At 32.1% G+C, this 22,559-nt stretch overlaps 1 protein-coding gene across 1 annotated transcript in view; it reads left to right on the plus strand.

Moving 5' to 3' along the window:
• The window catches only part of CFAP47 (cilia and flagella associated protein 47), a 759,462-nt gene that overhangs the window by 370,876 nt on the left and 366,027 nt on the right, over positions 1–22,559 (plus strand). Inside the window, exons 46-48 of the mRNA XM_031959439.1 lie at positions 3,699–3,886; positions 9,220–9,363; positions 9,981–10,154. Coding sequence (XP_031815299.1) covers positions 3,699–3,886; positions 9,220–9,363; positions 9,981–10,154 — 506 coding nt within the window. The remainder of the gene's footprint in view (positions 1–3,698; positions 3,887–9,219; positions 9,364–9,980; positions 10,155–22,559) is intronic.

A 22,559-nucleotide genomic window follows, 5' to 3' on the forward strand; every position in this document is an offset into this window, starting at 1 on the left:
GTTTCAGAAAGGCCTGGAGAAACTTACATGAACTGATACTGAGTGAAAAGAGCAGGACCAAGAGATCATTATATACTTCAACAACAATACTATATGATGATCGATTCTGATGGACGCGGCCATCTTCAGCAATGAGATGAACCAAACCAGTTTCATTTGTTCAATAATGAACAGAACCAGTTACATCCAGTGAAAGAACTCTGGGAATCGAGTGTGAACCACTACATAGTATTTCTAATCCTTCTGTTTTTGTCCGTTTGCATTTTTTATTACATTCACAGATTAATTGTACATTATTTCAAAGCCCAATACTTCTTGTGCAGCAAAATAACTGTATGGACATGTATACATATATTGTATTTAACATATATTTTAATGTATTTAGCATGGATTGGTCTATCTGCCATCTGGGGGAAGGGGGTGGGGGGAAGGTGGGGAAAATTGGAACAAAATATTTTGCAATTTTCAATGCTGAAAAATTACCTATGCATATATCTTGTAAATAAAAAGCTATAATAATGAAAAAGATACGAGTTTGATTACAAGAGATGTAGAAAAATTTCCCCAAATCCTGCTTACAGAAAATCAATGTGTTTTGCAGGACAAATCTACATATTGGGAGAGTTCATTAAAGGGGAAAGAGGAGGAAGAAGGTAGAGGATATTGTATAATGCATTCTAATTATGACAATCAACAACTGGCAAGGGAAATAATTCTTATAGTCTCTAAGGAAGAGGGCCTATAGAGAAATAAACAAGATGGTAAGAGGAGGAAACAAAGACGAAAATCGAAATTTAGTAGTATGAGAATGAACACTCCTATGGGAAGAAATATTGGGAAATGGAAAGTTCACAATGCACACAATCTGCAATAATTTGGTTCTTAGAGAAACCACTACCCCTAAGAATGTGTTGTACCGCCCACCCTGAACAATATTTTGGCTCAAAAAAGGGACTCTCAGAGCTCTTGGGGAAACTGACATTGAAAGGATTAAAGGATATGCATCCAGAAAGATTTTATTGGAAATAGGAAAGGAAATTATCTTGGGGAGGGGAGAGAGTAGAAATAAACTACATAAGCAGGGACACAGGAACATTTTTACCATGGAGAAATATTTCTGTCCTGTATATCTCCTGCCAAAAGTGACATTTCACAGATTAAAGTATAATGGGGAAAAGGGAAAGGAGGCAAGATCTTGAAGACAATTTGTTTAGAAGAAGGATTCAAAATAGGTACTCCAGAAACTTTAATTTTATGGGAAAGTTATAGTCTGAAGGAGTTTAATAAATGAGGATCCATGAATCAAAAAAAAAAAAAAAAAAAAACCAAAGTGTAGAATGGATAGAAATAATAAAATAAATGAAGGGATTCATTTTTTAATTTTTTTAAATAAAAAAAAACTGAAAATGAAGAATACATATATATATGAAAATAAAAAGGGACAAAATTTGTCAAATATTAGTTTTATGCAAAAAAGTGGGAATAATACTATCCAATTTGTTAACTATACTATGAGACAAAGAAAATATTAAAATGCAAAGATAGGGGCCATGAAAGAAATAAGCATTTGTGTAGTCTTAAGTGCCAGACACTATGAGAAGCACTTTCACAAATATTGTCTCATTTAATCTTCGCAATAACCCAGTGAGGTAATTAGTATCTTCAGTTTTTTAGGGTTGAAGAAAGTGAAACAGTTTGAGTAGCTTGCTGTGGTCACATGAATAGTAAGTATCTGATGGTGAATTTAAATTCAGGTCTTACAGTGTAATGTTCAGACTAGTTTTCTGGAGAATCTCTGGACGAGCCTTGGTTTTAGGTGGAGAAATGATAAAGGCAGGAGAGCCACCACAAAGATGGTCAAGGATGGAGTCTGTAGTCTTGGTCTGAGATTAAGCTCGAGCACACACTGTCCTCTCTAGTCCTCTCAGCTCTTAAATAACTTAGTACAATTACATTACTATAGCACATGAGCATGTGCCAACTCTAGAACCATTACATCACCATATTACACTAAGTATATGCTAATTAGAGAACCATTATCTCATCAATCACACTGAGTAAATACCCTGCTGTAAATATCCTTCCTTCAAGTAGAATATAGGCAGTCATACCCTCCTTGACTTCTCAGGAAAAGGTGTAAACACCAAGGGAAATGGGAAGCCAAATTGTTAGTAAGTTTCCTCTAGGATAAAGGGTCTTATACTTTACCCAGAGTTCCCCCACTATCTGTGGCCCACTACAAAACAGAAACAAATAAACAAATCCTATCTTTCAAATATTATAGCATATAAAAGAAAAACTAAATTACAAAAAGATGTGGACAGCCATACAATAACAGTAGAGACTTTACTGGACTCTTAAATTTATATAAAAGAAACATAAATAAGAGGGCAATATAGAATTCAACACTAAAGAACCTAGAGATAAAAAATGGCATCTTCCAAATGTCACTATTAAGGAATATGCATAATTCCAAGCAACACATAAAAGTTTTACAAAAATCATATGTGTATGTATATATGTATGTATGGACTAAACAATTTTCAAGAGAAGAATTGTAAACTGTTAGCCAAATGAAGAGAAATACAAATCAATATAATCCTGAAGTTTCAATGTATACCCTGAAACAATGGCAAAGATAAAGAGTCATGATTAGGGAAAGTATTTTGAGAGGACAGACACACTAGAACATAATGAACTGATGAATCAGTACAACCATTTTGGAAAACAATTGTAATAATGCAAAATGTGAGTAAAATGTATAAATTCTTTGACCTAGAGGTTAAAAGAAGCCTTATACACCAAGGAAACCACTGATAAGGAGAAAGTTGTCATATACATCACAATATTAATAGCAGCATCTTTTTATGAGAGCAAAAAATTGAAAGTAAAGAAGATACCCATCAAATGGGGAATGGTAAAGCAAATTGTGGTACATGAATGTAATGAAATATTGTGTTACAAGCAATTACAAATGTCATGAATACAGAGAAGTATGGATAGATCTACATGAACTGATGTTGAATATATATATATATATATATATATATATATATATACAATGATTAAAACAATGGCTAATACAATAATGACTAAAATAATATACGCAATGACTAAAATAAATGAATAACCAAAAACTAATCCAAAGTGAATGTTGTAAAATGACAAAAACAGGTATAGTGTTGAAGAAGGGGTATGAAAAGATGTGTCAGTTCATTCCTTTTCAGAAGTGTTAGGTCTCCATATGTTAACATATATATATTAACCATTTATATGTATATATGCCAACTAATAAATATTTTTCTAAATATACATGTGTGTATCATTACCACTGTGTGCATGTTCAGGTATTATCATTGTTATATTAGAAACTAGAAACGGTGACATGCAATCAAAAGGGAAGACCAGTTAGCCAATTCAAGATTTTTTTCACTATCATAAAACTAATGATTTGGTTCAAATGGGGATTTTTATATTTATTGTAAATGTTTAGCAAAGTGTTTAAATTTTAAAAGAATATAAAGTTTGAGGACTCCCATTTTGTACCAAATTCATGTGGTACATCATTTTTTTCATGTGCTATATGTCTTGATAAATTATTTTTCTATGTTGCATATTTTTACAATTTGTATATTTTAAAGTATGTTTTGATTTTTATATTTTTATAAATTTGATTTATTCTCTCTCTTTTTTGATAGACCATGCTTTACTTCCTTTAAGATTTGTTCCTATCACTCCCGGACGATATCCTTGTTTTATTTTGCTGAAATCATCACAAGATATTCGATTGTTTTCCATTGAGTGTGTAGTGAATTCTGACAGTCCAGAGGCCAGATTTCAACTTGAAACCCCAGCATTTGAACCACTGACTCAGGACATTCCAATAGTAAGTTTAACTTTGGTCTTAAAGTTAGTATTTATTAATTAGATTATTTTTGTAAATTAAAGGTCATGTTTAAAAAAAAAGCAACTTGAATTTCCTCCTGACATTAGTGTATTTTCAACTACTTATGTGCAAATGCCATTCCCAATTGTCATTTATTCCAAGTTAATACCCCATAATCACAAGGATTCATTTTTGGGCCTAGGACAAATGGCTTCTAATGTGCCTTCAGTTAGCTTCTGTTAAGTAATCACTTTTGCTAACTGCTTAAATTTAGTTGTTTCTATTCTAACTGAAAGTGTTGTTCCTAGTCATGGTATATAATGTATACAATTGTCCCATGGGATTTATGTTCTTATCTTCATCTGGTTTTCTTATAATCTAAAATATTACTGGTTATTTGTTTGGATTAAAGAACTATAGATGTCTAATAGAATATAAACATTATATTATTACCAACATATTATCCACAAATTAATTCACCTGGTTATTTGTCTAGTAATTTAAAAAGTTGTTGAGGGAAGGAGATACAGTCTATTAAATTCTAAATATATGAAACACATGAGGAAACAATGATTAGTATAATTGCCTAGGGTAGAAGGGCATATAGTTTAGAAACCAAAGGTAGCTTGAAGTCACTAAGTAGGAAGGTGAGACCCTAACACAGAAATGGATGAATGTGATCACTAAAAGTGTGACGAAGAGCTGCTAAATAGTAAAAGGAATCGATTTGAAAGGATTTTAAGTAGCTTTAGCAGAGAGAGAAAGAAAAAGAGACAGATAGAAAGACAGAGAAACACACAGAGAGAAACCTTTACAATAAATCTTTGAGCTAATTCTGATGAGTTAGTTTCACTCCTCCTCACCTCCTAACTCTTCCAATCTGTAAAACTGTAATGTAAAATGTAAGATGTAATCTGTAAATGCTCTTTCTTGAATGTTTTATGTGAGACAATTTATACCATTCTATCTCTCCCTTCACAGTACATTTTTCTCTCTCACCACTTATTTTTTTAGATATCTTCCCCCCATAATAAAACTCATACCTGGGCACTCTGTCTACTCCTCCTCCTAATTGCCTAGTAATGAGAAAGTTCTTATGATTTATAAGTATTATCTTCCCATGTAGGAATCTAAAGATCCCTTATAACTGAACCCCTTTTTAAATCCCTTATAATTATCCTTTTCTTTCTACTATTTTATGCTTCTCTTGAGTTTTGTATTTGAAAGTCAACTTTTCTAATCAGCTCTAAGACCTTGCATTGAAAATGCTTAAAAGCTTTCTTTTTCATTGAATATCCATTTTCCTCTTAAAGGATTATACTCAGGTGAGTCTTGATTGCAATCCTACCTTCTTTGCCTTCTGAAATATCATATTTCAAGCCCTCAGTTCTTTGATGTAGAAGCTGCTAAATCTTGGCTATCCTAACTATGGCTCCACAATGCTTTAATTGTTTCTATTTGTCTGCTTCTATTTTTTTTTCTCCTTGATTTGGGATCTCTGGCTATCATATTCCTGGAAGTTTTCATTATGATATCTCTTTTAGGAAGTAATCAGTGTATTCTTTCAATTTCTACTTCACTTTTTGGTTCTAGAATGTCAGGGCAGATTTCTTTGGTAATTTCTTGAAAGATGGTATCTAGGCTCTTCTTGTTTTAATCATGATTTAGGGTAGTTCAATAATTTTAAAATGATTTTTCCTGGTTTTATTTTCAAGTCATTTTTTTTCTATTGAGATATTTCATACTGTCTTCTAATTTTTCATTCTTTTGATTATGTTTTATTTTTACTCAGTTTCTCATAGTCACTAGCTTCCATTTGCTCAATTCTGCTTTTTAAGGAGTTTTTTTCTTCAGTTAATTTTTGCTCCTGTTTTTTTAATTTGTCCAATTTTGTTTTTTAATTCATTCTTCTCATTTGTTTTTGTGCTTCTTTTATCATTTAGCTTCATCTGTTTTTTAAGGTATTATATTCTTTAATTTGTGTGTGTGTGTCTCCTTCACTAAGCTGTTGACTTGTTTTTCAAGATTTTCTTCTCTCTCATTTCTCTTCCCAATTTTTCCTCTATCTCCCTTACTTGATTTTCAAAATCTCCTTTGAATGAGACCAATTCATACTTTTCTTGGAGACTTTGGATGTAGGAACTTTGACTTTGGTATCATCTTCTGAAGTTTGTGTTTTGATCTTCCTAGTTACCATAATAACTTTCTATGGTCAAATTTTGACTTTTGATTCTTTGTTGAACTAGACTCTGCTTCCAAGGTAGAGAGAGCCTGAATTAAACTTCAGGTGGACTGTGCATCTGTTTTCAAAGATTCTTCTAGGAACCTGTGAGTTTTCATTTCTTCCAAAGTAGTATAACCCAAGGAGAAGTTTGTTTACTATTCTCTGGGTCTTTGTTCTGGTCTCTGAGGAATCACAAGTATTCTTTCATGTTCTGAAGCTGTGACCAGGGTCCCTGCAGTTGCAAGTTCCATTGTGCTAGTGCTCCTCATCCTGGTATTGCTATTCAGGAGTGTAACTGGATCTGAGAATGGGCAAAGCAACAAATCCCTGCTCTTAGAGTTTAGCAAAGAGATCCTTGTAATCTCCTTCTTCAATCCTTTTGCAGTCTTTGAGCAGAGAACTCTGGAGGAATGCTGCTGCTGATGATTATTCAGTGGTTCCCAGTTTGTTTTTGGTTTGTTGAGGACTGGTTTGGCCTGTGTTGAACTGCACACCACTCTCACCCAGGTGCAACAGACATTTCCTAGGAAATTATTTCTTTCCACCTTTTTGTGTGTTCTGGTGCTCCAATTGTTTTATGGCATTATTTAAGTTGTTTGGAGGGTTTTAGAGGAAAGCTCAAGCTAGTTGCTACCTTTTCTCTGTCATCTCCACAATTCATAAGATATTTTTTAATAAGGTCTTGAATTACAAGGCTATAATACCTTTGAGTTATAAAAACAAACTGTCTTCAGTTTAGTTAATTCAATACTAGAAAACAATTCTTCATCCTTGGTAGTTTGAACCCCAAATTTTTTCTCTACCACAAATAGAATATAGATACTTTAGAAATATAAATGATCATTTTAAGTAAATTCAGTTTTATTAACTAATTGTAGCTTTCTTGTTTACCTAACAATTTCTTTGGAAATACGAGACATAGTAATATCACTGAATTACTTTTTTGTTCCCAGACATGAAAAGGTAGCCTCAAAACAGGAGTAATTAATTATTTAGTTGTTTTTTTTCTCTGACCAACTTCTCTGCTATTCCCTAAGAAGTATGATGTTGACTTCCAAAAAATAAAAATAAAAAACTCTTTTGATCTTGATTTCTGTGAGTTTTCCTCTGCTTGGCATGAATGTCCTTATTTCTGTCATATACTGCAGGTGTACATTTGTTTTTGGTGGAGGGCAATTTAGACTGTTTCATTTAATAAAATGAGGCACCTAGGATTCTATCTTCTGTATTACCTAGCTATAAATGGAAGGTTATCTTCATTTTCTATTCAACAAGCACCCTAAAATTAGATGCTTTCTCTTTTTGTAATGTTGCTTTGTCTTCAAAGGTGCTTTAATATTCATTTTAGCCTAATTTGACTCCCTATGAAAATTCAAGAGGAGATTCACACTTAAGATTTCTATGAGCTTTATAAGTACCTTGGAGTCTAATGGATGCTAATGGATGCCTGATCAATCATATATTTATTCTTACTTGATATTTTTCTTAAACAGTTTCATAAGCCTTCATTTTTAAATCAAGTGAAAAAATAATTTGAAATGGTTTTTAAAGATCAAAAGCATTTTAAAATGTGTAAGTTAATGAATTATTTGGAACCTAATCTTAATGAGATAGTAGATGCTGTGTTATAATAACTGTTAAATTTTGGGTTAGGGAGTTGGAGGAGGAGAAAAGACTCAAGAAAAATTTGAATCTCAGAATTATAAAGGACCTTTAACGTCATCTAGCTTAACCATCTTCAAGAAGCACAAACTCCCTGTGCATTTTCCTTTCTGACAAGTGTTTGTAAAATATACGCTTGAATTCTTTCAGTGATAGAGAATATTTTGTCTCATGAAGCAGTATACATAATTTTTTCTATAACTCTTATTCTAAGGAAGTTCTTCATGTCCAATACAAATATATTTCTTTGTATCTTCTATCCTTGGGTCCTAGTGCTCCTGTTTCTCAATTCAGTTAGAATTAATCTACACACACACACACATACACACACACACACACACACACAATTTTCATCCAAACCAATGATTTGTACAGCTGCACATGTGTAGCTTCCTAAAAGTAGAATAGAAACTCTTCATTCAACCTCCTTATTTTAAAATAAAGTGGGACTCACAAAATTTAAGTTTCTTGCTTTAGGTTGTAGGGACCAGAAGGAAACTTCCTTCAATAATGCAGGTTATGAACTGTCTGTTCTGCGACTTAATTTTCATATCCCTTTTCTTCTAGAATTTTTATCTTGGTGAATCATCTGGATTATTGAGAAGCTAAGCTGCTTGATAAGGATCATTTAGACCCTATATGTTATGGATGATACTGTAACCTAACTTGTCCTGACTCCCATATACAACTAGACTTACTACCTATCTCTTTAGCTACCCTAATTTTTTCCTATATGCTCAGCATTCTTAGTTTCTTTCATTACCCCTCATATGATACACTTTGCAGAACTTTTACCACCTTGGTCACTCTCTTCTGGAAATTCTCAGATTTTGCAATAACTATTTTTAAATATAGCACACAGAATTAGGAACATAAGAGACAGAAGGAGGGAGTGTGTTCTATTCAGGGGCTATGGTCATTGCAAAAATATAGATGAATGAGATAGAGTGTGTGAATAAGGGGCAATAAGAAGACTACTTAACTAGACAAAAGAATGCATGGAAAGGATTAATGTGTAATAAGGTTGTAAAGATGGGGTAAAAAGAGGTGGAAAAAAAGTTTTAAATCCAAATATAGTGGTTTATATTTAAGTATTAGATAACCACTGGAATTTCTGTGGGATATAGGAAGGGTGATGACTTTTCTCTTTATTTGTGGGAGATGATCTATTCATATCTTCACTTTATGAAAATTAGTTTGGCTGTCAGAAAATTTACTGGAATAGGACAAGACTTGAGGGAGGCAGAAACTTGATATAGACAGAGATTTATCATTGAGACTGAACGACAAGTAAACCTTTACTCATACACCTTTGTTAAGAGACTACTACTCTGTTTTCCTGTTGGTATCTATAATGGAAATCAAATTTAAATCTCACTTCATAGTTTTATTACATATTTAATATTTATATTTTAATAAAACAGTTTTTTTTGTTTTATTGTTTTAGAATAATCAAACAAAGTCTGAATGGAAATGTATAGTGACCATAGAAGGAGACTGGTTTTATGGACCTCCTGTTTTACATGTGAAATCAGGAGAAACTGCTTTATATCCACTTACATTCAAACCTATTCTGGAATGTGAGGTGACGGTAAGAGTCTATGGCATTTTTCTTCTTCATGATTTACATGCAATATTTACACTTTTTAAAAAGCAATGGTAGGGAAATGTTTTTAGCTTCTAAAAAGTTAAGAATTCTATAAATTTTACTATTTTTATATGGCTTCCACAGTTTTTCCTTACCAAATTTTAAATAGATATTTTAGTTTGGGGAATAAATAGTCCCATAGAACATTGTGTCAATGAACTGTCTCCTCAGGATTTTTTAAAATAACAATTGTAGCAAAGAAAGTTCATTTCTTGTTTTTCCTCTTCATTAAGGCGAGTTAGTGACTCAGAAAGCATTTTCTTGGAAGGCATATTTCTTTACTCTGGAGGTAAACAAGCATATAATCAATATGTATGAAGATGCCTGTACTAACTCTATAATTTAGAAAAATTAAAGAGCAAAAAGAAAGATTTCTACCAGAAGTTTATCTTCATTAATTCAGTAGAAACTTTTACACTTGAACTGGGAAAGTCAATTGATAGCACCCCCTTGAAAGCTCATTTCACTAACTGGACTCAAGATTAATAGGATAGATAAGATTTTTGGCAGTCAAGTAAGACTTCTTTAGAACTGAAACTCCACTTCTTTTCTTGTTACAGGGCACACTTAAACTACGGAATGAAACAGATGGTATTGAGCTAGTGTTTGAACTAAAAGGAATTGGAAAAAAACCTCTGCCCCTGGATCATGCTGTGATAGATTGTCGAGTGGGAAAAATGACCAAGAGGCCTATAATTGTACCCAATTATACAAAAGATATGCTGACATATAGGGTAAATGCTTTTGAAAAGTTGAATGAATTTTGTTCAGTTGCAAAAATGTTCACAATGTGAAATACTTAAAAATTTCTGTTTAATTAGTTATATGGACAAATGCAATATAACATTTGCAATATTTTAATTCTACTGCATAGAATTGTTAAGAATAGTGGCTATTTTACAATTAATATCTTTGTTATAAGAATTATTTTCATAAGATTATACTTCTTAATGCTCTAATAATTTACTATTATAATACATATTTGCATTCTTAGTGTTTTTGAGATTCTCTTTACATGATAGTATCTTTCCATCTCACTGTTTACCGTCTCCTTTTCTGTTTTGCCTTCAATCTTTCTCATTAAGGTCTTGTTCAGTGAGTCCTCTTTTCTCATTCTGTGGCCAACTATTTAAGCTTCAGCTAAAGTATTTGACCTTCCAGTGAATTTCCTGAATTAATTTCTTTAAGTATTGGCTGATTTGATCTTTTTTTGCTCTTCAAGGTACTTTCAAAAGTCTTCTCCAGATCTACAATTTGGCAACATCAGTTCTGCAGTGCTCATTACAACTAGAAAAACCATAGTTTTGACTATATGGACATTTATCAGCAAGGTTGCTTCTTTGTTTTCTACTGTGCTATCAAAATATACTTTAACTTTCGTTTAACTTATATGCAGAGTACATCATGTGAAATGCCAAACTGAATCTGGCATTTCACATGATGTACTCTGCATATAAGTTAAGTAAGATTACAATATACAGCTTTGTTATACTCCTTTTCCAGTCTTAAGTCAATCAGTTGTTTCATGTTTCATTCTAATTGTTGTTTATGGAGCAGCTAGTTGGTGCAATGGTCATAGAATCAGAAGTTCAAATTTAGCCTCAGAGACTTGACACTTGCTAGCTGTATGACCCTTACAAGTCACTTAACTCCAATAGCCACATAGATACACATACACACAAATCAATCAACCAATCAATCAATCAAATAAAAGACTCAAACCAACCAAAGAAAAACAATTGTTGCTTCTTGACCTGCATACAGGTTTCTCAGGAAACAAGTATTAGTCTGAGAAAATGATGCATATAAAAGAACTTGATGTGTTGTTCATTTATAACAAATATAATCTCCTTATCCCTGTACTAATTGGAAGCAAAAGGATTTGAGTTTTCTTCTTCACAGCTAAATTTTTTCATTATTTCAATGTGTGCTATTGTTTGATTGTAAAAATTTTATACTGAAATATGAATGAGTGTGCCAAATGTCTTTATACTGTTTGAAGAAATGTATAAGTTTGCTAGACTTTGAGCTAGGAAGAACCTCAAAGTAAATGTTACATGGAAGGAAAATTTATTTTTAATTAAATAGTTTAGCTTCTAAAGGTAGCAGAATTAAAGCATCACAGAGGACATGTAATTCACATTTATCCAGGCAGTAGTCCACTTTACAATATAATCAACAAATATTCATCCGATTTTTACTTGAAGATCTTTAGTAATGAGGGAATCCCATTCCACTTTTGTCAAGCTAGAATTCTTAGGAATTTTTTTTCTTATATCAAAACAAAATCTGTTTCCTTGTGACATTGATCCCTTATGCCTAGTTCGTTTATGTGAAGCTAAGTTGACCAACTCAGAATCCTCTTCTTCAAGACCTCCCTTTAAGTGTTTTAATATATAACTAGTTATTTTTCTTCTGAAATCTTCTCTTCACTAGGCTAAATATGTCCATTTCTTTGAGATGAGCATGATAAGGCATGATATTAAAACCTTCAGTATTCTGGTCACTTGTGTGTGTTCTTCTGCTTATTGTTATCCTCCTTAGGATGAAGTTCCCAACCATGCCCCAAAGGCTAACAAAATGTGCATACCCTTTGACCCAGCAGTATTTCCATTGAGCTTATGTCCCAAAGAGATTTTAAAGAAGGGAAAGGGACCCACATGTGCAAAAAAGTTTGTGGCAGTCCTTTCTGTAGTGGCAAGAAACTGGAAACTGAGTGGATGCTCATCAATTGGAGAATGGCTGAATAAATTATGGCATATGAATGTTATGGAATATTATTATTCTATAACAAAAGCTCAGCAGGATGATTTCAGAGAGATTTAGCGATACTTACAGGAACTAATGCTAAATGAAGTGAGTAGAATGAAGAGAACATTATACACAGCAACAGCAAGGTTATGTGATACTCAATTCTGATGGAAATGGCTCTTTTCAACAGTGGGGTGATTCAGGCCAGTTCCAATGGTCTTGTGTTGGAGAGAGCCATCTGCATCCACAGAGAGGACTGTAGGGACTGAGTCTGGATCACAGCATAGTATTTTCACCTTTTTTGTTGTTTTTTTCTTGCTTTTTGTTTTCTTTCTCATTGTGGAAACGTACAGAAGAAATGCACATGTTTAACATATATTGGATTACTTGCTGTTTATGAGAGGTGGAGGGGGGAAGAGAGTGAGAAAAAAATTTTGAAATACAAGATTTTGTAAGGGTGAATGTTGAAGACTATCTACGCATGTGTTTTGAAAATTAAAAAAAATGATGAAGTTCCAAGAACTTGATACTGTACTATAGATGTGGTCAAAGTAGGATTGAGTATAGTGATGCTAAAAGTTTTAATTTTTTATTATAACAATCTTAATGTAGTTTAAGATCATATTAACTTTTCTAGATCTTATATCAAGCTATCCATTTATACCAAGCTTTATAGTTTATTAACACTTTCAAATATTTTTTTCCAGACAAAATCATCTCTAATTCTTCCTCCCTATTTTGACTTTGCAAAATTTATTTTTAACATTTATATATGACATTTCATATTTATCCCAATTAAATTTCATCTTCATATGTGAGAACCAGCTGTCTATTCTATCAACAATATCTTTTTGGTGTCTGAACTAATTATTCAGCCTATTAGCAGTCACTCCAAAATTCATGCCTTTTCCAAATTTGATAGGCATGATACCTATGCCTTTGTCCAAAACACTGTTAAAAATGTTAAACAAAACAGAGCTAAGCCCTGTCCCTGGGGCATTCCACCAGTGATCTTTTTCTAAAATAACATTGAACCATTAATGACCAGTCTTCAGGTCATCCTATTCATCCAGTGCCATCTCTTTGTAACTGTACTTTTGCCCAACCCATTTCTCATTATTTTGCCTATAAGAATAGCAGGGAAACTTTGTTAAATGCTTCACAAAAACTTAGATTACTCTTATCTACAGCATATTCCTGTTTAATAATTGTCAAAAGACATTTGGTTGTTCTGTCATGGACTTTTGATGAAGTCATGCTAATTCATTTTCATCATATTTCCATTTCAAAATCATCACTAAGGATACCGTTAACAATATACAAATATTTAAAAGGTTTTTATATGCTATTATATATGAATGTATAAATATTATGGGTAACACAGTACAAGATCTCTCTATCTGTACTGACCTGGATAAATACTATCTTTAAGTACGAACTAAGGACTTTCTTCTTTGAGTTACATATAAGCTAAATGATTTGCCCAGGGCTACATGGCTGGTAAATATCAAAGGTAAGACTTGAATCAAAATCTTGCTTATTCAACTGGTACTCTCAACACTAGAATATGCTGTTTTTGTTTTGTTTCATGGCTATGCATTGTAGAACACCACTGGTCTCTAAAAAAATTGAAATTAAGAATCAAAAGGAAATAGAGAAAAATGAAATGATTGTGAGTGGGTAATGTCATATCACAAAGAAGGAATTTTGAAGGAGAAACAGCAAGGATTGTATCAAAAAATGTATGAGCACAAAAGAAAAGAAGATAGAATTGTCATAACATGAGAACAGGAGATAACCAAGATAGAAAACTTTTTTTTCCCTACTTGTATCTTCATTATAAAAATGAAAACTAGGCAATTAGAATTTTGAGTGGAATTTTCTGCAGTTAACTTTTGGAAGAACATAAACAAGTATTAGGCAGTCCAGTGCATAGAGTGCTGGGCCTAAAGTCAGGAAGATCATTTTCCTGAGTTCAAATGTGGCTTGAAACACTTATTATGTGTCTCTGGGCAAATCATTTAACCCCATTTGCCTCAATTTTCTTATCTGTAAAATGACCTGGAGAAGGAAATGGCAAACCACTTCAGTATCTCTGCCAAGAAAACCCTAAATAAGATCACAGAGAATTGAAGAGGACTGAAAATCGTTGAAAAACAACAAACAAGTACGAATACAGAATGGGAAGGGATGATTGGGTTGGGATCTAGTTCAATGAAAGGCATATTTACATCAATGAATTCAGAAACTCATTTGAACATTTACATATATATATATATATATATATATATATATATATATTTCAGTCTCCATTTTTGAGTCATTTTAAATTATATTCCTTATTGATTACATTTATTATTATTTGTAAATGATGTGTCTTTTTGCATTTATTTGTCTTATATAATGAAGGTTTTTCTAGCAAAGGTGCTACACAGTGCTGAAACAGGTGTATATATTGACATTAGCATTCATTATTCCCAAAATTTTATCATTTCTTTACATTTAGTCATGAGGAAAAAGGGGTTTTATGGAAGCTTTTTAACTGGGAGTTTCCCATAGAACTGAAATCACAGGTCCATCCATATTTAATAATATAATTTCCCCATGGTACTTTATAACAATATAATTTTTCTGTATCTCGCCTAACTATATCTATTTTGCTTTTCCTTTGCCTGAGATCATGCTCACCACTCCTGATTTTTAACATGATAGTGTAAGGAACATTTATATAGCACTTTGTCAAATGTCTTATATGTTAATTCATTTTATTTTCATTTTCATATCAACCTTGTGAGGTAGGGGCTATTATTATTCTAATGAGGATAATAGATTGAATTGAGGTATAGAGAGATTAAGTGATTTGACCAGGGTCATACAGCTTTTAAGTGTCTGAGGCAAGATTTGAACTCAGATTTTTCTGTCTTCCAGTTCCATGTTCTGTTCATCGAGTCACAGTTTGGAATAATGCTGAGACATAATGTTTTAGTCTAATCTGTCATTTTAACTCTGCATACATATTTATGCCTTAAATGTATTTATTATGAATAACAGTTTGTTGAATTTAGCTTCCTAATTTATTCTACTATTCTCCCTAGTTTTATCGATGAGATCTTCACAGTCTCATTTACAGTTATTTAAAACTTTTTTATTCTGAATTTAATAGGTATAAATAGAGAATGCTTTCCCAAAGTACAACAGAAAAGGTTATATGTAAAATTGAGTCTTTATTACTTACAGCTTCTTTAAAAAAAGCATATGATATATTCAACATGTTACTTTCAAAGCTTTCCTGTTTATCTATTTCCATCTTAACTTCCTTCTGTTTTCTTTGAATTTTTTTTAAAAAAAGTTTTGTTCATACTTTATTTCTTCTTTATATTGTGATTACAAGTAACATCTTAGGCTTGGTGTGGTCCACTTTGAAAGCTGACCAATGAATATTTTATTAATAGAATTCCTAACCAAGGTAACTGCATTGTTTGTGTCAGTGTATAAATATATAGATGATGCTTGTCAAGATGGGTCATGATAAAAAGATTTGTCCCTTCTGATCATTACAAACAAGTTAACTCGGCATATTCACCACAAGCATCTGCTTAGTAGAATTTTGCTTTCAAGTTGGTTATCTATTCATGTGGTTGAAATATTCATGGTAATTCCAAATTCAAGAAGGATCCATTCATATTGAGTTGTTCTATGAAAGTTATACATATACATATCTTTCTGCCTTATGTTGCCATCCATTCCTCCTATAGAAATAATTTTTTGATTGTTTTGTATGACTGGATAGAATTATGCCTGCTAATTCTTTGGGGGACTGTAGTTTGGGCAGAATCACTGTTGTTGGGAGATCTTGAAAACTCAATCCTGAGTCTCAAACCTTCAAATTCATTGTACTCATTACAAAAGCTATGGAGTTGGTTGAGAGTAGAACTATGCTGTCTTAAAATTTTCTAGTATAAATTCATGAGAATTTATCTTGTGTTAGAATATATTCTTATCTTTTACATTCAGAAATAATCACTTTACACTTCATATATAACCCCTTTCTTTTTAGCTTTGATGTTAAAGAATAATTTTTAAAAGTAACTATTTGGCCATTTTCCTTGGTAAAATCATTTGTAGCATAGAATTTCATAGTTATTTATGTTTTGTTGTTTTGGAGGCATATTTTCAGAAATCTTTTAGAAGTATAGGTGAAAATAAATTTTAATATGGAATTATGCTGATCATTAAGAAAAAATTTTAATACATATCAAAATAAGTTTTTAACTTTTTTATTTAATATTAATTAATCATTATACTTTTATCTCTAAATTAAAGAAAGGCTCACATTTCAGTTCATAGAAAAATGCATTTTTAATGAAAGGTTTCTAAGAGGAATTATATTAATTATATTAATATAATGAAATGCAGGGCAAGTGAAAGTTATTAATGATAAAATGAACCTGGCAAAACACAATAATTGTTAATCATATTCATGCCATTTAAAATTGGATAGTTTTATCTTTCAGGTAAAATTTAGCATAAATTCTCTTTTTACATAAAATATATTAATATAGTAAATTAATGAAATATGACTTCCTTAAAATTTTAACAAAATAGCTTCTATATCCTACATTTTTCTAAGATTCTTTTTGTCTTAGTTGTTCAAACAGATACTTTTAGATAGACAAAAATATATCTAATCTTAGTATTACTTACTCCTGGAGATATAATTATTTGGAAAAGAGCTATTTCATTAAATAGCATATATGTATATGTATTTCATTTTCCAGTTATGATCATAATATATCATCTTATAAACATATTTATCTTAGAGTTTAAATTATAAATCTATGTTTATATATATATATATATATGAAATGTATTGGTAAAATTTCTGAATTACAAAGAGAAAAAACAGGTATGGAGTATCTTTGGAAAATGTTGAGGTTTCCTAGGATCAAATCTCTCCTTACCAAACCAAATTATACATATTAAAAACTCCCAGATGAAAAAAACTAAGCACTAATGAAAAAAGACTAAATCAAAGGAAATAATAATAAAAAAATCACTATCATGTCATTTTCAGATGGGTCCCCCTTTTATCTGTAACAATCTATTAATAGTCAATATGTTTCTAAGTTATTCTCTTTGTCATTCTCCCAGCAGTCATTACTTTCAGGAAAGGTGAAGACCTTATTGGTCTTAGGGTTCTCATTCACAAACTGGGTCACCTAGCTGCCTCTTTTTCTCTGTCTCTGCTTCTGTTCCTTCTCTCTCCCTCCCTCTCCCTTTCTCTCCCTCCCTCTCCCTCTCTCTCCCTCCCTCTCCTTCTCTCTCCTTTTCTCTCTCTCTCTCCTCTCTCTCTCTCTCTCTCTCTCTCTCTCTCTCTCTCTCTCTCTCTCTCTCTCTCTCTTTCTCTCTCTGTCTCTTTCTGTGTCTCTGTCTCTCTTTCTGTGTCTCTGTCTCTCTTTGTCTCTCTGTCTCTCTCTCTGTCTCTTTCGTGTCTCTGTGTCTCTGTCTCTCTCTGTCTCTTTCTGTGTGTCTGTCTGTCTTTCTCTCCTTGTCTGTCTCTGTTTTTCTTTCTCTTTATCTCTTTCTTCATATATGACAACATACACATACATTCAGTTTCAAATGAAACTGAATACTCCAATATTATCAATAATTTCTTAAACTACTAAATTTCATAGCCTTTTCATAGTTCTTACATAGTTTGAATTCCTTCAACTTTATAGATTGTTGATTCCTCACACTAATCTATCAATCTGTTCTATCTACACAAACATATATGTGTGGTATATGTATGTAAATATATATATATAAATATATACATATATACAAATATCTTTGAGAGTCTTTACACACATATTTAATATGAGGTCCATTCTGAAGTTAGCATCAATATGTCTTGACCACAGATTAGACAGTGGGGTATGTGAAAAAGATGGAGGCAAAGATGACCACAAGTTTCTTCAACAGAAAAAAAAGAAACTTTGAAGGAGGTATAGATTTAGGTGTGAAAATAAAGAATTCTGTTTAGATATTTAGAATTTGAAATGTCTCTTAACGTCCAAAATGAGACACTCAGCAGGCAGTGTGAATGTAGCTCAGGAGAAAGATTAGGGCTAGATATATTCATATGGGAGTCATTTGTATAGAAGTGAACACATGGGAATAGATGAGATTTGCAATGGAGAAGGAATGCATAAAGAGAAAAGAGCACAGAATAGATCCCTGAGGGATAGTCATAAAAAGCACAAAAAAGATCAAGAAAGAGCAGTCAAGCAAGCAGGAAGAAAATGAGCAGAGAACAGGTGTGTGTGTGTGTGTGTGTGTGTGTGTGTGTGAACAGTATAAAAATTTGTGAAGACCTCAAGCTCCTTGAGAACTATAAAAAGGCCATGAGATTTAGTAATTAAGAAATTATTGGCAATCTTGGAGGAGTCAATGCCATTTAAATGGTGAAATCAAAAATAATATTGCAAGAAGGTGAGAAGTCAAAAAATAATGAGGAAGTAGAGGCAGTTATTCGAGATTATCATTTCTAGAGAAGAGATTTAGATAGCAAGTGGGATAGCAAATAAAGCAGAAAAAAAGGTTTCTCATTCAATTATGAAGGTCAGGTTGAATGTAGAAAACATAAATTTGTAATGGACCCACTTGGCTTAATATTTTAAATTTCTTTGATAATGTTAAGTACTTTGGAAGTATTAGTCAATAAAGAGGATAATGGCAGTGGAGAAAATATGCAGGGTGTAAAATCAATAGGTGTTAGGGACAATGGAAACCAGGTTGGAGAATATTGTTATTAAAATGGCCAAGTTTGGAATAAAAGAGAAGTAAAGAAGTGAAGAAGGCCAGGACAGAGGCAATGAAATGGACCAGGAGAACAAGAGGGTATTTGAAAATGGAGATTATGACCAGGATGAATAATATAATTAGGAGACATAAAATAGGAAGAGAAATGGATATAGATTAGGATCAGAGAGGAGAATATATGATTTCAAAGTCACGAAGGTGACACAGTTATGAATAATGATCAGTTTTAAAGTATTGCCATATTGATGATTGACTGAAGTAAACCTGATGAATCCAAAGCAACCTCAGGTTGGAGAAACTCTGTATCGCATCTACTTAGCTTGTGAGCATTAAATTAGCTTTTTATTTTTACCACTCAGAGCTTCAACAAAAAACATTTAACCAAATAGTTTAACAAATAAAGTGATGAGAAATTTCCACAATATGTATATGTTACCACAATAGCACTGGGAAGAGGACAAACAGAGAACATTTAACACTAGTGACAATGTTGGGAGGAACATGTAGGCTGATGGGATCTAGTGTCTCTAGCACCTGATACAATGCCCAGAACATAGTTGATTTATTATTTAACTGATAGATAAAGGAATATATACTCGGAAGCTGTGTACCCAGCACACATATTGAAAATGACTGGAACAATTAAAATCTTCACACTACAAGGCTGTTGATATCTTCTAGAAATGTCATTCTCTTTTTTCCTGAATTTGTGGCAACTTAGTTGTCTGCTAGACACACCATTTTTGCTTAATACATCAACTGTGCTGGTCATCTCATTTCTGTTGAGGTTAAATTGTTTCTATTGTATTTCTGCACTAGTCTTTTTATACTATTACCAGTTTCTTGTATATATTTCTAGATTCATCTATTGTTCATTTTCACTCCTGTCTCACTCTGTATTAGGCACTGTGCTGAGGTACAAGGAACTGCCCCAAGGCTAAAATTAAATTGATTATTTAATTATATACTTGATCCTGAATCTGATCTCTGGTTCATTGCTCCAGGTTGCTAGCTAGCTGATGGGTAAAAAAAAATTTTTTTAAACATATTTTGTTTAGTCTCTTGTAGGGTCCCTTTGGCCTCAGTTTAGGAGTTTAGGCTGAGGTTACAAAAATTGCTATGCTCCTACAATAATGCTCTCTGGTTTTATAAACTTACAAAACAACACAAGGGCAAAGCTAAACAAAGCAGGCAAGTTCATCATCCTTCACATTTGTGCCCATTTTCTTGCCTCACAAATATCTCTCAGTAGGATTTTTAAAATTACCAACTGTTGTGCAATGTTCTGAACAAATAACTGCTACCTACCTAAATTTTTTGTTGCTGTTTGAAACAGTTTGAAACAGAAATTTCCTAATTGTTTTAGGACAAGGCTATAACACCAAAGGGCACTAATCCCAAAGGGACAGTGCTTTCTAAGACAATAAAGTTCCAGGAGTTCAAATAGTTACACACTACATAAGATAAATTCAGGGAGATCAGCTAAGGCAGATAAGAGAAGACAGGCTTCATATGTTCAAAAGGAAAGAGGTCAAATTCAGGAAGGTGACAACTAAACAATGTCTAAACTTAGGACAGAAACTATTTGCTTTGACCTATTTTAAAAGGGGTAGATGAACTCTTACAATCTTGGTCATCCAATGCTACAGCCTGGGATACAATGGTTCAATATAATCATGAATTTTTTCTGTAAAGGTAATGGGTTGGGGAGGCAGGGGCAGATAATACAAGTGAAAGGTACCACAGAGAGAGCAGAGTTACCAAGTTTAAGTGAGGCATTTCCTGTAATTCAGTCTAATTTTGGAAGAGTAATTCTTGTTTTTTTTCTACTTCTTATTGAGATCAGTTTTGAGAATCAATCAATTTTTAAAATTTTCACTCATCAATTTAAAAACATATTAATGACCTATACTCTTAACTTTCCTACATATTCTGCATTACCAAATAGGAAAAATAAGTGCTTTAAAAAATTAATCAAATGCCATTGTCAAGACAAGAAACAAAACAAAATAAAAACAAGTTAATTTTAACAATACAGATATAAGAAAACATGTATTAGTGTCAGGAAAGCAAATTCTTCAAATCTTTCTACTCCTTTAAATTATATATATATGCAACAAATCAAAATAATAAAAAGGCAATATGAACTTAGCATTGAGTATTTACTTACTTTTCAATTATTTTTCATTGGCCTCATGTGTCAGAGATGAAAGGAAGTAAAAGATATGTTAATGAGAGTAAAACATGCTTATTTTGATGAAAAAATATTAAAATGTGATAATGGAAAAATAATAAAACTGCAGAATCTTAACTTATAAGTATTTATGCTATTATCTTTTAATGAAATTGAAAGTATTGTAGAGAAGAATCAGTATTTTTCTTACTTTCAATAATAAACAGGTTTGTTTTACATTTTGGAATGAAGAATACATTCAGTGAGTTGATTTGTCATACATTATCTCTAAAGCAAAATTGGACAAGTAGTTGATAGAAAGATGATAAGATTAGTTGAAGGTTCTTCACAAAAGCCAGGGTTTTTTTTTTTTTTCATGATCTTAATAATTGCATCAGTACAATTAACCACTTCTGTAATTGCCATTCTATAAATTCAGCACTTTGTCTAGTTGGTAATGGTAATGATTATCTGTCACAGACTCAGATCTGATGCCTCATTAACTAACTACTCTTCTTTAATACTGTAATAATTATTTCTGATTCACCCCCCCCCCCAAAAAAAAAATCTTCAGTCAAGGAGTTTTCTGGAATGCTGTGTGATCTTTTAAAAATGGCAAGAGAAAATTTAGCTCAAAAATATCTCTGTCCTTTTTGTCTCATGGTTTTCTGTAGTTTAGTTGTGCTAGGAATTGTGATTTATTAAATAATGAATGTAAATGAATAGTGAATAAAATGTATAGCCTTTCTGAAAAAATTTCCCCATTTATTAGGGCAACATTGAAGCACCAATCAGTAAATATCTATCAAGAAAAAAATTAATATAGTTATTAGAAAATGACTAGAGTCATAAAATATTCATTCCACTAGATTGTATTGTATTAGATAATGTCAGTGCCTATGTCGTATTTCTGTTAAAAGAAAACATAATTTAGTCTCAATTGGACAGGTTTTACTAAAATTCAGTGGAAATTAATAATTCCTTTTAAGTTGTATTCTTTTTTCCCCAGGTGGTGATATGTTTGTGAAATAAAAGAAAGCAGTAAACCATATCTTATTGCTCTAATCAGAATCAAATTTGCTTAATACGAAAAAAAAAACCCTACCATATAAGGCATATGCATGTATGTGTATTTGTCTATCAAATGTTTTCTATTTGAGAGAATAAAAAATCAAAATTATAAAAACTACTTCTAATATATCTAGCCTAACTTACACCTATAAAGAATCTCTTCTACTAGATTTTGCATAAATACTCTTCTGCTTTGTGTCTTCCATTCAAGGATATTAGTGCAATTAAACAGAGCAAGTTCAATTTTGCATGACAACTTTTGAAATACTTGAAGACTACTATTTTACCCTACCTGCAATGCCACATTTTCTTCCTACTAAAAGTTCTTGGTTCCTCT

The sequence above is a fragment of the Sarcophilus harrisii genome, chromosome 3, assembly GCF_902635505.1.
Source record: "Sarcophilus harrisii chromosome 3, mSarHar1.11, whole genome shotgun sequence".
NCBI classification, from domain to species: domain Eukaryota; kingdom Metazoa; phylum Chordata; class Mammalia; order Dasyuromorphia; family Dasyuridae; genus Sarcophilus; species Sarcophilus harrisii.